Here is a 17,512-nt window from a genome sequence, read left to right on the forward strand (position 1 = left end):
TCGTCTTTTTTAGAAGCATTAGGAAGTTCCGCAACTTTTTTTGACGAATCGTTTCCCATCAGTCTGCGTGGCTGCAACTTTTCTAGCCCTTAGAGGCTTAGATGATGAGCTGGTTGTGCTAAAGTCAAAACACAGGCTAAACTTGCTTGATATGTATCTCTTAGCAGTGCTGTTGAAAAATGCTTTCAGATAAAGCTGCTAAATCAATGTTAAATTACAATCAACCGATAAAGGCTTTTATGGGATAATAATAATACAATAATCCAATAATAACTGTCCCTACCGGCTACGTGACAAACACCACGGATTGCGTTCAGTGAAGCGAAACGAAAGTGCAGAAACATGTTATTAAAACGAAACGATGTTAATAACAGCCATAACTCCACCTGTTTCCACTTTACCGCAAAGTTAATCTGACCTTGTTTACGTTCAGAACACAACTCTGTCTGCTGTACATAATTGCGCAGAAAATACCGAGACTATTTTAAAAAACGTGCCGGGCAGTGTTATGTTTATGCGAAAACAGCCGGATTTGCTGCTACTGTAAATCAAAACAAAGATGATTGTACAAAAAGTCGGTTACAGGAGTTTTATAGAACTTACCACCTGGAAACGTGACTCGTCGTTTGTTCGACGTCGATTTGGCTAATGACAAATGGACGTGGCTACTATTTCTTTCCTGACCCCTGCTACCGTACAATTGAATGTGGCAGTACATTACATAACGACCTTATCCTTACTAGCAACCTGCCTAAGGTAAGTTAAATCTTTATCCATCCAACCGTTATTAACAAGCTACAAACTACAGTACTACTGTATGTTAATTTGCCCATCGTTTCACTTGAAGTAATTGTTTATCTTTAGCAACGCAACCTGCGGATGAAATTTTTACTTTGCCGTGTTTAAGAAAACAGTTCCCTTTAACATATTTTATAACGCCATGTCGCCATTACATCTGATGCAATTTGCTGCATTTGCCAAGAACTTCCGGTAGCTGAGAAGGCCTATAACGCGCATAAACGTGACATTTTAGCAGCGAAATGCTTAATGCGTTCCACCGACGTAGCATACGGTACGTTCCAAGCTGTTTTGTTCTTCAGAAGCTAACCCACAAAACATATTCTTGTAGAGCGAAGGCTGTGAAAAACTTGTTTTTTTTCGGTTCTACGTTGTTTAACATTTTTTTCTAAATTTACGTCACAAAGCTCTTATGAACTTAAATAGTTGCTTGGTTTTGTATATCGCGGTAACTTCAAAGTCTTACTGGTAAATGGTTTGCTGGTAAGTATTTAGGTGGTTTTGAAAACCACTTGTAAAACGCTTGGTCATAGCTACCGTGTTGTAGCATACAAATCAGCTATAATCGTTCGACTGTATGTTTGTTGAAAACGTCACGTTTGTCAGATTTAGCTGCGTGTACATTAGTATAAATGCCTAACAACACTTTTGACGAAATTTGTCATCAGTAAATAATTCAAGACATCTATATTTGTCACGGCCATTATCCCAATGTGATGGGCAAACGTGACATCGCACTAATATTTGCATTCAATACACATTCGCATTGTTTTTGAAATACATTCAATCTAAAATAACAGTTTTTTTATTGATAAATCAAAAAACCTTGACCAACTATCAAATTACACTTAACACGGATTTTCGATCTGTAAGCGACGCATCTGTCAAAGAACGGTAACTTTGTATTGACCTTTTTAGGTGGTCATTGTTCATACGTCACAGCAGGAAGCCGAGTCCGTGCAGAAATAACATGGATGATAGTTATTTATTGAATTTACTGTAAAAATAAATTTTATTATTTTTTCGATATCACTGAAATATTTTTCATCCGATTTCAATTCATACATTCACCGTTCAAGTCAGGCAAGGTCAAAGCAAGGACATATATACCATTGTATATCCATCAAAACACAAAAACTCATTGACAGAAGAGATGTCTATGTAATACAGCCTGATATAGGAGAAGGAAATAACTGTTCCTTCAATTCCAAGATTATTATCACTGCAAAATTTTAAGCATCTTTTGATCAATCGTCGCACCACGTGTGTGTTCATGTGGATGATGATTCTAGGTACCGGCGCTGACTATGGAGCGGACTCCAATGATGTTTACTCGAGATTTTACCAATGTTATTATCTACTAATAATACTTTAATGGCCGCTACATAGCAACTTGCTGCCAAAAGTCTACAACGCCAGCTTAAAATAAGTAACATATTACATTATGTACAATAACGCGATATACAGCAGTAAATATGTTAATATCATGTTGATATCTCATAATACACAAAGTACGAAAACTACATGATATTTTTCACAAGAAACTCAAAATATTCTTCCACTACAAAGTTGATTACATGAAAGTTACTAGAGCACTGTCGCAGGCAATGAGTTGTCAGCTTACATTGAATTCCTTGCTCTGTATCAATTTATACTTAATAACCAGTGACCTGGTAATAAGTCATACTCCAAGGCAATGAAAAGTAGAAACTCCATTTGACCGTTAAAAAACTAAATATTGAGCAAAATAAAGCACAGAGTGTGTGGATGTAATTTGATGCAAGTTCGTAGTAATACGGTCGTACACTTTCACAAAATCGTTTAACAAATTCATGATGAAGATAAAAACGAGATATAGCGATGTCTGCAACAATGAAAATGTTTCACGGTAAAAATGAGAACAATGCGTTCGAAAGAATGTGCATGATGACGTCATTCACAAAATTTAATGATGAAAGTAGCAAATGTCAGGGTCAAATGAGTTCAATCTTTCAGCAGAAGTCATTGTCAAGTGCAGGTTTTTTTAAGGTTTGGTTTGGGTAACCGCTAAGTAGTTTTAAGAAACCAAATTAGAAAGACCAGAGTAGCAAGTCCAAATTTTGGGAAACCGCTGGAGAACTTTTGGGGACCGTTTCGGTCCCCCAAAACGCCTAAAAAAACACTGGTCAAGTGCTGGACCTGGTAATAAGTCATACTTCAAGGCAATGATAAGTAGGAACTCCATTTGACCGTTAAAGAACTAAATAATGAGCAAAATAAAGCACAGAATGTGTGGATGTAATCCGATGCAAGTCCTCAGTAACACGGTTGTACACTTTCACAAAATCGTTGAACAAATTCATGATGAAGATAAAAAAAAGTTGAACAAAACGAGATGCAGCGATGTCTGCAACAATGAAAAGGTTTCACGGTAAAAATGAGACCAATGCGGTCGAGAGAATGTGCATAATGACGTCATTCACAAAACTTGATGATGAAAGCAGCAAATATCAGGGTCAAATGAGTTCAATCCTTCTGCAGAAGTCATTGTCAAGTGCGTTGTAAAATCATGCGCTGCTCAATACACGAGACAGTGGGGTAATTGTTCCATTCATCTTCGTCATCAGATGTGTGGAATCTTTCTTGGCGATGTTCATCAACTTTCCAACATCAACTAGTCTTCTCAAACACTCCGCTTGATGTCGTGCTTGAGCTTGATAATGGCCTCGCAGATGAGTCGCTAAAATGAACGTTGAGTCACAACAAAAATATTTCTGAAAACTTGTCTTTCAATTTACACGGGATGGAACCAAAATAAGATGGAGCTTATATTTGGATTTCTACAGCGCTGTACCTTGACATTCTACAACTAAAACTGAAAGATTGTCAAAATATTTTGTCACCTTCAATGATCTTCATTGAATATAATCGATCATTCTCAATAAAATTCCCAATCCAGTCCATAAACCCTCGGTTTCTGGCAAACAAAACAACAACGAAAGGTTGAAAAGTTTTAATTGCAACTTAGCTGTGTCAACTTAAAGCGCAACTGCAACACTAAAACAAGTTGGTCTTAAAATAAAGTAATAATTTTGTAATTAACGTTTTCATAAAGTCATTCAGCCCAAAACTCTTCCAGTAAGGATAACCAAATTTTGGAATTTTTTGCGTTATCTTCAAAAATAATCCGAAACGTAGCAAAGTCTTAATCGCAAATCGGCTGAATTAACTTCAACAAACCATTAACGTACTTGCGATTTTAACCATTTATAGTATTATGATGTAACATAGGCCAATCCTACCCAAGTTAAATATAGCTGAGCCATTACGTTCGTTTGCAAATTTAAATCGAAGACCAGCTTGCTACATAACTACAGTGTTGAAATAATAAAAACATCCAGCTCGGTGGTGGGGAGATTTAAAGCATGCAAGTAGCAATTAGGCGAACCGGGCGAGCAGTCGACCTCGCTGTCAAAAATTATGATGTTGAAGGCGGTTAAAAATTGACAAATAGCGCAAACAACGTGATTGATGGCTGGTGTTTGATACACGAATAGTCGTACAGCGACAGGTTTACATTTACGCGTTTCACCTTTTCTAAAAACGTTGTATAAAGTGTGTCAGTGAAAATAACATGAATAACTTCTTCCGTTATAAATTGCTATGTGCGTGGCAGTGACAAAACGCGATCCTCACTTTATGTAAAATGGAATTACTATATTTCATTATTTTTCGTTAATTTCAATTGTGACGTATGCAATCGACGTGAGCATGCAGTTCAAATAGACATTGGATAATAATTTAGCACAAAGTAATGACGAAACACAAGACTTCACAAAGTTAGAACGTTGAGAACAGAGGTGACGAACATGCCGCCCGCAAATCGGTTTGATGGCGATCTTGCATGGCGAAGTATTCCGGCGAGACCAGCAATCTTGAACTTTCTTTGACCTGTTTCTAATTTTTGCGCAATGCGATATCAAAAGCTGATGGCACGATTGAGTCGCAGCAGTATGTCTTCAATAGATTGCTTCAACCCACGTATTTTTTGCGGCCGCGGGAGCAGCTAAAACTTGCCGAATGACGCGGTTGCGCTCGAATGTTAATTATTATGGTGTTGTTCATTGCTGTTGATAAACAATTTCTTTTTTCGTTTCTAAAAGATTTCATATTATGACTAAACAGTTGTATAAAGTGTGCCAGGGAAAATAATATGAAAAATTTCTACTGTTAGAAACTGCTATGTGCGTGGCAGTGACATCGGATAATAATTTAGCACAAAGTAATGACGAAACACAAGACTTCACAAAGTTTAGATTGTTCTGAAATAATTAAATTTGTAAAAAACATAGAGTCTGTGTTTTAGTCAGTAAACCAACAACCAAGAGTGCTACATACTTACAGGTTCAGGTAGCTTAGAGATAGCATCGGATATGGATTTTATTCCAGATGCACTGATATTGCACCGGCCAATATGAAGCTTCTCGATCTTGCTGAGACAAGTCGAAATATGAGATGCTCCATCATCACAGAGATTATTGCCCCAAAGATAAAGATTCTTCATCTGTAAAACAATATGCGGTAGATGAAGAGCAAGGAATTGTATTATTAATCACATGAGTTGTCCAAGATCAAAGAAACAATGCTTGATATTGGTGATTTGCTGTTGAAAAAAAAAATTATTGTTATGACGTCATAATTTACAAAATGTCTAGAAACAAAAACATTCTGCAAAACAAATGAAGACAAGATAACTGCCAACAGCATTCGCAAGACAAAATACATAAACATGCCATGACCAAAACAAATACAATGCTGTGAACATTCGAAGTAGTTTCTATAATAACAGCAGAAGTAGTTCATGGATCTGCCAACTAATTTATTTTAGTTCTTAGATATATATAATTCGCATAAACGGCATCTTCAGCGTCTCTATGAAGAAACATAGAAATAACAAATATAAAAACAATTACAAGACGAGAGTAAAGCATAAAAACTATAAAGCTAAAAATGTTAAAACCGGGAAAATTGTAAAATGCTTAAATACAAAGCTAAATCAGGGCGAACAGCTTTCCTATCAGACAAATAGCACGTTATCACTGTGATAAAGACAGTCCACTAGTACTACGAGTAACGGAAGCGGCGAATTAGTGGCATGCGATGTAAACAATTGGTGAGGTGTAATCGTTATCTTATCTTGGGAAGCAATGTATCTTATTTGTTTATGTCAGCATGTAAATAGCTCACGCAATTAGCTTCGACATTGTCAAAGAAGGTCACCTTGTAGCATTCTGCTATTTCAGGTTTATTAATGAGAAAGCTATTATGATGGCACAGAAATGAGTTCTCAGGGCTGCATGTCATCTTGGTATTCTTTGCTGACACTTTTGCCAAGCCAAATATGCGCGTTCCATCTGCAAGTAAAACTGTTCTTCATTTGACCACGTAAATGACGTTGCATAAGCGACATGTGGCAGCGTACGTACAGTAATCTCGGCAAGTAAGAAATTGATTAAGGTGGATGACTCCATTGGTGACGGGGTAGATGTCGTTTTCATAATCCATGTTTATGTGTTTTCCGTAGTTGCCACACAATGCACATTGGCCGTATGGCATGAGTTCTTAACCGGTGGGCGACAGAGCTATTTGGAAAATTATAAAGTTGGTGAAAATTTCAGTTTTAATTAGTTGGTGACAATTTTGTAACGTTCAAATTAGCATTGCTGTTTATTCAAATTATATGATTTAAGTAATAATAATTTATATCATTTTGTGTCGCCCAAAACTTAGGTGATCAGCATTTAAAGTGGGCCACGACTATAAAAAGGTTAAGAACCTCTGCCGTATGGCTTGATAAGGCTGTGTTCCCATTTCATTTGAACTGTTTGATGTGCCAACTAACGGTAATTGATCCGTATGTTACCCAACGTTCGAGGGCGCTTGTAAGTCACGGTGGCAAGTGGTTTAAGAGACCTTTCTTGTTTCGTCAACTGTAGAGTGCGAGCTTGTCCTATGGCCCTGGTAACGTTATGTAAGTTTGTACGCTTTTCATCGTCATTCTTGTCATCGTCCTATTCTGACAATTTACTCTCGTTTGAAAAGATTTGTTGAAATAGTTTCCTTGGGAAAGGAAATGCAAAACACTTTTCGTTTAGCCCTTGGAGAGCAGCGGCGAACTCTGTGTTGGTTTCATTTAACCTGCGGAGCTTTTTCCCCTCTCCATAAAATATGAATTTGAAAACATGAACCGGATGGTGGGACTTTCCGCGTAAGAATAGCCGGGCTTAGGCAATGGGCTTGATGTAATCTTTCGCTATAAAGCTACAGCTGGCCAGTGTTGAAGAATGATGAAGCACGTCCAAAAAGTCAAAAAGCTCGAGGTTTTGATTATAAATTATCTACCGCCATCTTTATTTTTTGGAACCTTAAATCAAAACTGTTTTGACCGAATCCTATTTGTAAAGCATTTTCGATGTTGTTGATATTTGCCTCGTCGTATGATGGCCAGATAAAATCATCGATAAATCTTTTGAACTGCTGCTTTTACAAAACTTTTCTGCAAAGGTGAAATTACGAAATGCAATCCAATGTTGCCAAAAATACAGAATGGTTCTGGCCTGTAATAATGCCACCATTTCGCTTATAAAAACCACGTCAGTGTTGTAATATAACATTGTCTAAACAAAACATAAATATTTAATGTCGTCAGATAGGACTTGCCTTCCGTTGTATTCCATCAAAGCTTTGCTAACTGATTTTGACGAGATTTATAAATAGGCCAATGTTGGGATACAAACTCTGTACGTCAGCTGCTATAATAAGTAAGTCCTTTTGGTTTCTTATGCGGGTGGATTTGTGTGATTGAGCTATTTTACAAGTACCGAGTTCCTGAAGATAATGTTGACTGTGTTTACAATAGTCATTCATTTTGCTTTTCCAGTATTTAACACTTATTGGCTGCAATATGTGTTCAAGAAAGGCCGTGATTCTGGACGTCGTGAATGACCAGTAGATTGCAGCAAACGAACTGGAATGACCTGTATCGGCATGTTGTCCAGCTCTCCCTGGGACATCTTGTGTGTTTGGAACAAAGGATGTGCATGGGCAGGTGTATTATAGGAAGGTTATATGGTGTATTGTATTGTAGGCAGAGGGAGACGTACTTTTTTGAACGTAGGAAAGAAACTACGAGCGCACTCATTTTTGTTGCACAAACAACGCTGCGAACGCACAAAATGGACACAAACGGTAAAAAAAGTTTTTAGGTTTTTGAACTATTGCAAAACTATAAATTCATGCAATTAGTGTTGCACGTCATTGACAATAATTCCGAAAATTACGTAATTATAGTGAATAGGGGCTGTTGCTGCAAACGTTTCCGTATATTACATTATTACACAACTTACTGTTCGGGTATATTTTATGCACACAAAACATTGATAATTGGCTTTTTTATCTCTGCGTACTCTGTATGTAAACGCAATTGAAATGCGTGAGATATCGGCACTCAGCTCTTGGCCCACATTGTCGATTTTCGAAACCACAATAGTAAAAAACAACGCTTGTACAGTGACCTCATAGCCGTTCTTTGATGACTATTGCTACGATCATAAATCAAGTATGGAAAGTACGGCAGTGACACTGCTAAATTGATATCACACTGCACGAAGCCAACGAGAAATATAACTTACCCATTTCGTGCAAAAGTAGATCACACACTACGTCGATAAAGTTATGATAGGCAAAAAAAGCTTGGGAAAAACCTCGTCAGAAAATAAGTCCAATTGTGCGAAACCGAAACTCAATATTAAGTAATAACTTGTGATATAAACCTGCTTTGCCAATAAACAGCAACGAAAACAAAGCGAGCGAAAGCAGAAAAAATTACGGAATTACTTACCAACATGTGGCACATAAATTACGTAATTAAATTCTCAGTTACGTGCAACACATATGTAGTGAATAAAGAAATGGCTGCTTTGAGACTAATTTCACGCACATTTTTGCTCCGCAAAGTTTATGGATAAAAATGAACATAAAATACGGAACACTAAACATGTCAGAACCTTGTCATGGCGGTTCGATATAAACGCTTTGTTTTACAAGCCGACAGCAAGGAACCGACTTGTCATCACAGCGTCGTGTTCGATTCACGTTGCACGTTTATGACAAGTGTGAACAAAATAAAACTCTTTGGCGAGCCCAAGTGGTGGTAACTAAGAACCAAAACTATAAGAAGCGACTATGTATCGATTGCAGCCAAACAATGACCAAATTGACGCTATTGGACGGTTATCCGCTGCCAAAAATACAAGACACAGCGCATGATGTGTCTCGATTCTCCGTCTACAATACAGTATGCTAGACTTAAAACGTGCGTACCACCAGGTAGAATTGGCGTCTAACGATAAGATTTTTATCGCATTTGAAGCCGATACTAATTTGTACCAGTTTCGCCGAATGCCGTTCAGCCTAACTAACGTAGTCCCATGTTTTCAAAGAACAAAGGACGAGCTTATATCAAGCAACAACTGCCGCGGGACTTTTGTATATCTCGACAATATTACCATCGGCGGTAATACACAGCAAGACCATGACATTAACTAATTGCAACTTAGCTTTGTCAATTTAAAGCACAACTACAACGCTGAAACAAGTTGGTCTTAAAATAAAGTAATAATTGTGTAATTAACGTTTCCATAAGTCATTCAGCCCAAAACTCTTCCAGTAAGGAGAAATAAATTTTTGACTTTCGCATTTTTTGCGTCCCGGCCATCTTCAAAAATAATCCGAAACGTTGCAAAGTCTTAATCGCAAATCGGCTGAATTATCTTTAACAAACCATTCACGTACTTGCGATTTTACCAATTTATATTATGAAGATGTAATATAGGCCAATCCTTTACCAGTTAAATATAGCTGAGCCTTTACGTGTGTTCGCTAGTTGAAATCGAAGGCTAATTTACCACATAACTACAGTGTTGAAATAATAAAAACATCCAGCTCGGTGGTGGGGACGTTTAAAGCATAGAAGTAGCAATCAGGCGAACCCGGTCCCACAGTCGACCTCGCTGTCAAACATTGTGTCGTTGATGACGGTTAAAGTCAGACAAAAATCTAAAACAACGTGATTGATGGCTGGTGTTTGATACACGAATAGTCGTACAGCGACAGGTTTACATTTACGCGTTTCACCTTTTCTAAAAACGTTGTATAAAGTGTGTCAGTGAAAATAACATGAATAACTTCTTCCGTTAGAAACTGCTATGTGCGTGGCAGTGACAAAACGCGATCCTCACTTTATGTGAAATGGAATTACTTTTATATTTCATTTGTAATTTAAATTGTGACGTAAGGATGCAGCTGAAACGGGCATCAGATAATAATTTAGCACAAAGTAATGACGAAACACAAGCCTTCACAAAGTTTAGAACGTTTAGATTGTTCTGAAATAAATTAATTTGCAAAAAACATAGAGTCTGTGTCTTAGTCAGTAAACCAACAACCAAGAGTGCTACATACTTACCGGTTCAGGTAGCTTAGAGATAGCGTCGGATATGGATTTTATTCCAGATGCTCTGATCTTGCACCAGCTAATATCAAGCTCCTCGATCTTGCTGAGACAAGTCGAAATATGAGATGCTCCATCATCACCGAGATTATTGCCATAAAGAACAAGCTGCTTCATCTGTAAAACAATATGCGGTAGATGAAGAGCAAGGAATTGTATTTCAGGTCATTTAAGTTGTCTGACATCAAAGCGACATTGCTTGATATTGGTGATTTGCTGTTGAATATAAAATTGTTGATATGACGTCGTAATTTACAAAATCTCTAGAAACACAAAAAATCTACAAAAAAAATGAAAATTGGTTCCCAACAGTATTCGCAAGACAAAATACATAAACATGCCATGACCAAAACAAATACAATGCTGTGAACATTCTAAGTAGTTTCTATAATAACAGCAGAGGTAGTTCATGGATCTGCCAACTAATTTATTTTAGTTCTTAGATATATATAATTCGCATAAACGGCATCTTCAGCGTCTCTATGAAGAAACATAGAAATAACAAATATAAAAACAATTACAAGAGGAGAGTAAAGCATAAAAACTATAAAGCTAAAAATGTTAAAACCGGGAAAATGTAAAATGCTTAAATACAAAGCTAAATCAGGGAGAACAGCTTTCCTATCAGACAAATAGCACGTTATCACTGTGACAAAGACAGTCCACTAGTACTACGAGTAACGGAAGCGGAGAATTAGTGACATGCGATGTAAACAATTGGTGAGGTGTAATCGTTATCTTATCTTGGGAAGCAATGTATCTTGTATGTTTATGTCAGCATGTAAATAGCTCACGCAATTAGCTTCGACATTGTCAAAGAAGGTCACCTTGTAGCATTCTGCTATTTCAGGTTTATTAATGAGAAAGCTATTATGATGGCACAGAAATGAGTTCTCAGGGCTGCCTTGTCATCTTGGTATTCTTTGCTGACACTTTTGCCAAGCCAAATATGCGCGTTCCATCTGCAAGTAAAACTGTTCTTCATTTGACCACGTAAATGACGTTGCATAAGCGGCATGGCAGCGTACATACAGTAATCTCGGCAAGTAAGAAATTGATTAAGGTGGATGACTCCATTGGTGACGGGGTAGATGTCGTTTTCATAATCCATGTTTATGTGTTTTCCGTAGTTGCCACACAATGCACATTGGCCGTATGGCATGAGTTCTTAACCGGTGGGCCACAGAGCTATTTGGAAAATTATAAAGTTGGTGAAAATTTCAGTTTTAATTAGTTGGTGACAATTTTGTAACGTTCAAATTAGCATTGCTGTTTATTCAAATTATATGATTTAAGTAATAATAATTTATATCATTTTGTGTCGCCCAAAACTTAGGTGATCAGCATTTAAAGTGGGCCACGACTATAAAAAGGTTAAGAACCTCTGCCGTATGGCTTGATAAGGCTGTGTTCCCATTTCATTTGAACTGTTTGATGTGCCAACTAACGGTAATTGATCCGTATGTTACCCAACGTTCGAGGGCGCTTGTAAGTCACGGTGGCAAGTGGTTTAAGAGACCTTTCTTGTTTCGTCAACTGTAGAGTGCGAGCTTGTCCTATGGCCCTGGTAACGTTATGTAAGTTTGTACGCTTTTCATCGTCATTCTTGTCATCGTCCTATTCTGACAATTTACTCTCGTTTGAAAAGATTTGTTGAAATAGTTTCCTTGAGAAAGGAAATGCGAAACACTTTTCGTTTAGCCTTTGGAGAGCAGCAGCGAAATCTGTGTTGGTTTCATTTAAACCTGCGGAGCTTTTTCCCCTCTCCATAAAATATGAATTTGAAAACATGAACCGGGTGGTGGGACTTTCCGCGTAAGAATAGCCGGGCTTAGGCAATGGGCTTGATGTAATCTTTCGCTATAAAGCTACAGCTGGCCAGTGTTGAAGAATGATGAAGCACGTCCAAAAAGTCAAAAAGCTCGAGGTTTTCATTATAAATTATCTACCGCCATCTTTATTTTTTGGAACCTTAAATCAAAACTGTTTTGACCGAATCCTATTTGTAAAGCATTTTCGATGTTGTTGATATTTGCCTCGTCGTATGATGGCCAGATAATATCATCGATAAATCTTTTGAACTGCTGCGTTTACAAAACTTTTCTGCAAAGGTGAAATTACGAAATGCAATCCAATGTTGCCAAAAATACAGAATGGTTCTGGCCTGTAATAATGCCACCATTTCGCTTATAAAAACCACGTCAGTGTTGTAATATAACATTGTCTAAACAAAACATAAATATTTAATGTCGTCAGATAGGACTTGCCTTCCGTTGTATTCCATCAAAGCTTTGCTAACTGATTTTGACGAGATTTATAAATAGGCCAATGTTGGGATACAAACTCTGTACGTCAGCTGCTACAATAAGTAAGTCCTTTTGGTTTCTTATGCGGGTGGATTTGTGTGATTGAGCTATTTTACAAGTACCGAGTTCCTGAAGATAATGTTGACTGTGTTTACAATAGTCATTCATTTTGCTTTTCCAGTATTTAACACTTATTGGCTGCAATATGTGTTCAAGAAAGGCCGTGATTCTGGACGTCGTGAATGACCAGTAGATTGCAGCAAACGAACTGGAATGACCTGTATCGGCATGTTGTCCAGCTCTCCCTGGGACATCTTGTGTGTTTGGAACAAAAGATGTGCATGGGCAGGTGTATTATAGGAAGGTTATATGGTGTATTGTATTGTAGGCAGAGGGAGACGTACTTTTTTGAACGTAGGAAAGAAACTACGAGCGCACTCATTTTTGTTGCACAAACAACGCTGCGAACGCACAAAATGGACACAAACGGTAAAAAAAGTTTTTAGGTTTTTGAACTATTGCAAAACTATAAATTCATGCAATTAGTGTTGCACGTCATTGACAATAATTCCGAAAATTACGTAATTATAGTGAATAGGGGCTGTTGCTGCAAACGTTTCCGTATATTACATTATTACACAACTTACTGTTCGGGTATATTTTATGCACACAAAACATTGATAATTGGCTTTTTTATCTCTGCGTACTCTGTATGTAAACGCAATTGAAATGCGTGAGATATCGGCACTCAGCTCTTGGCCCACATTGTCGATTTTCGAAACTACAATAGTAAAAAACAACGCTTGTACAGTGACCTCATAGCCGTTCTTTGATGACTATTGCTACGATCATAAATCAAGTATGGAAAGTACGGCAGTGACACTGCTAAATTGATATCACACTGCACGAAGCCAACGAGAAATATAACTTACGCGTTTCGTGCAAAAGTAGATCACACACTACGTCGATAAAGTTATAATAGGCAAAAAAAGTTTGGGAAAAACCTCGTCAGAAAACAAGTCCAATTGTGCGAAACCGAAACTCAATATTAAGTAATAACTTGTGATATAAACCTGCTTTGCCAATAAACAGCAACGAAAACAAAGCGAGCGAAAGCAGAAAAAATTACGGAATTACTTACCAACATGTGGCACATAAATTACGTAATTAAATTCTCAGTTACGTGCAACACATATGTAGTGAATAAAGAAATGGCTGCTTTGAGACTAATTTCACGCACATTTTTGCTCCGCAAAGTTTATGGATAAAAATGAAAACATAAAATACGGAACACTAAACATGTCAGAACCTTGTCATGGCGGTTCGATATAAACGCTTTGTTTTACAAGCCGACAGCAAGGAGCCGACTTGTCATCACAGCGTCGTGTTCGATTCACGTTGCACGTTTATGACAAGTGTGAACAAAATAAAACTCTTTGGCGAGCCCAAGTGGTGGTAACTAAGAACCAAAACTATAAGAAGCGACTATGTCTCGATTGCAGCCAAACAATGACCAAATTGACGCAATTGGACGGTTATCCGCTGCCAAAAATACAAGACATAGCGCATGATGTGTCTCGATTCTCCATCTACAATACAGTATGCTAGACTTAAAACGTGCGTACCACCAGGTAAAATTGGCGTCTAACGATAAGATTTTTATCGCATTTGAAGCCGATACTAATTTGTACCAGTTTCGCCGAATGCCGTTCAGCCTAACTAACGTAGTCCCATGTTTTCAAAGAACAAAGGACGAGCTTATATCAAGCAACAACTGCCGCGGGACTTTTGTATATCTCGACAATATTACCATCGGCGGTAATACACAGCAAGACCATGACATTAACTAATTGCAACTTAGCTTTGTCAATTTAAAGCACAACTACAACGCTGAAACAAGTTGGTCTTAAAATAAAGTAATAATTGTGTAATTAACGTTTCCATAAGTCATTCAGCCCAAAACTCTTCCAGTAAGGAGAAATAAATTTTTGACTTTCGCATTTTTTGCGTCCCGGCCATCTTCAAAAATAATCCGAAACGTTGCAAAGTCTTAATCGCAAATCGGCTGAATTATCTTTAACAAACCATTCACGTACTTGCGATTTTACCAATTTATATTATGAAGATGTAATATAGGCCAATCCTTTACCAGTTAAATATAGCTGAGCCTTTACGTGTGTTCGCTAGTTGAAATCGAAGGCTAATTTACTACATAACTACAGCGTTGAAATAATAAAAACATCCAGCTCGGTGGTGGGGACGTTTAAAGCATAGAAGTAGCAATCAGGCGAACCCGGTCCCACAGTCGACCTCGCTGTCAAACATTGTGTCGTTGATGACGGTTAAAGTCAGACAAAAATCTAAAACAACGTGATTGTTGGTTGGTGTTTGATACACGAATAGTCGTACAGCGACAGGTTTACATTTACGCGTTTCACCTTTTCTAAAAACGTTGTATAAAGTGTGTCAGTGAAAATAACATGAATAACTTCTTCCGTTAGAAACTGCTATGTGCGTGGCAGTGACAAAACGCGATCCTCACTTTATGTGAAATGGAATTACTTTTATATTTCATTTGTAATTTAAATTGTGACGTAAGGATGCAGCTGAAACGGGCATCAGATAATAATTTAGCACAAAGTAATGACGAAACACAAGGCTTCACAAAGTTTAGAACGTTTAGATTGTTCTGAAATAAATTAATTTGCAAAAAACATAGAGTCTGTGTCTTAGTCAGTAAACCAACAACCAAGAGTGCTACATACTTACCGGTTCAGGTAGCTTAGAGATAGCATCGGATATGGATTTTATTCCAGTTGCACTGATATTGCACCGGCCAATATTAAGCTCCTCGATCTTGCTGAGACAAGTCGAAATATGAGATGCTCCATCATCACCGAGATCATTGCCCCAAAGATAAAGCTTCTTCATCTGTAAAACAATATGCGGTAGATGAAGAGCAAGGAATTGTATTATTAATCACATGAGTTGTCCAAGATCAAAGAAACCATGCTTGATATTGGTGATTTGCTGTCGAAAAAAAAAATTATTGTTATGACGTCATAATTTACAAAATGTCTAGAAACAAAAACATTCTGCAAAACAAATGAAGACAAGATAACTGCCAACAGCATTCGCAAGACAAAATACATAAACATGCCATGACCAAAACAAATACAATGCTGTGAACATTCTAATTAGTTTCTATAATAACAGCAGAGGTAGTTCATGGATCTGCCAACTAATTTATTTTAGTTCTTAGATATATATAATTCGCATAAACGGCATCTTCAGCGTCTCTATGAAGAAACATAGAAATAACAAATATAAAAACAATTACAAGAGGAGAGTAAAGCATAAAAACTATAAAGCTAAAAATGTTAAAACCGGGAAAATGTAAAATGCTTAAATACAAAGCTAAATCAGGGCGAACAGCTTTCCTATCAGACAAATAGCACGTTATCACTGTGACAAAGACAGTCCACTAGTACTACGAGTAACGGAAGCGGAGAATTAGTGACATGCGATGTAAACAATTGGTGAGGTGTAATCGTTATCTTATCTTGGGAAGCAATGTTACTTGTTTGTTTATGTCAGCATGTAAATAGCTCACGCAATTAGCTTCGACATTGTCAAAGAAGGTCACCTTGTAGCATTCTGCTATTTCAGGTTTATTAATGAGAAAGTTATTATGATGGCACAGAAATGAGTTCTCAGGGCTGCCTTGTCATCTTGGTATTCGTTGCTGACACTTTTGCCAAGCCAAATATGCGCGTTCCATCTGCAAGTAAAACTGTTCTTCATTTGACCACGTAAATGACGTTGCATAAGCGGCATGTGGCAGCGTACGTACAGTAATCTCGGCAAGTAAGAAATTATTTAAGGTGGATGACTCCATTGGTGACGGGGTAGATGTCGTTTTCATAATCCATGTTTATGTGTTTTCCGTAGTTGCCACACAATGCACATTGGCCGTATGGCGTGAGTTCTTAACCGGTGGGCCACAGAGCTATTTGGAAAATTATAAAGTTGGTGAAAATTTCAGTTTTAATTAGTTGGTGACAATTTTGTAACGTTCAAATTAGCATTGCTGTTTATTCAAATTATATGATTTAAGTAATAATAATTTATATCATTTTGTGTCGCCCAAAACTTAGGTGATCAGCATTTAAAGTGGGCCACGACTATAAAAAGGTTAAGAACCTCTGCCGTATGGCTTGATAAGGCTGTGTTCCCATTTCATTTGAACTGTTTGATGTGCCAACTAACGGTAATTGATCCGTATGTTACCCAACGTTCGAGGGCGCTTGTAAGTCACGGTGGCAAGTGGTTTAAGAGACCTTTCTTGTTTCGTCAACTGTGAGTGCGAGCTTGTCCTATGGCCCCGGTAACGTTATGTAAGTTTGTACGCTTTTCATCGTCATTCTTGTCATCGTCCTATTCTGACAATTTACTCTCGTTTGAAAAGATTTGTTGAAATAGTTTCCTTGGGAAAGGAAATGCGAAACACTTTTTGTTTAGCCTTTGGAGAGCAGCGGCGAAATCTGTGTTGGTTTCATTTAACCTGCGGAGCTTTTTCCCCTCTCCATAAAATATGAATTTGAAAACATGAACCGCATGGTGGGACTTTCCGCGTAAGAATAGCCGGGCTTAGGCAATGGGCTTGATGTAATCTTTCGCAATAAAGCTACAGCTGGCCAGTGTTGAAGAATGATGAAGCATGTCCAAAAAGTCAAAAAGCTCGAGGTTTTGACTATAAATTATCTACCGCCATCTTTATTTTTTGGAACCTTAAATCAAAACTGTTTTGACCGAATCCTATTTGTAAAGCATTTTCGATGTTGTTGATATTTGCCTC

General features: G+C 37.6%; 1 protein-coding gene across 1 annotated transcript in view; it reads right to left on the reverse strand.

The window, feature by feature from the left end:
• Window positions 1-1,585: 1,585 nt before the first annotated feature.
• LOC143460723 (uncharacterized) overlaps window positions 1,586-17,512 on the reverse strand; it is a 157,310-nt gene continuing 141,383 nt past the window's right edge. The window contains exons 32-35 of the mRNA XM_076958331.1: window positions 15,424-15,585; window positions 10,304-10,465; window positions 3,681-5,341; window positions 1,586-3,517 (exon numbers count right to left, since the gene is read on the reverse strand). Of these exons, the coding sequence (XP_076814446.1) occupies window positions 5,168-5,341; window positions 10,304-10,465; window positions 15,424-15,585 (498 nt within the window). The 3' untranslated portion in view covers window positions 1,586-3,517; window positions 3,681-5,167. The remainder of the gene's footprint in view (window positions 3,518-3,680; window positions 5,342-10,303; window positions 10,466-15,423; window positions 15,586-17,512) is intronic.

The sequence above is a fragment of the Clavelina lepadiformis genome, chromosome 5 (genome assembly GCF_947623445.1).
Source record: "Clavelina lepadiformis chromosome 5, kaClaLepa1.1, whole genome shotgun sequence".
Classification (NCBI taxonomy): Eukaryota; Metazoa; Chordata; class Ascidiacea; order Aplousobranchia; family Clavelinidae; genus Clavelina; species Clavelina lepadiformis.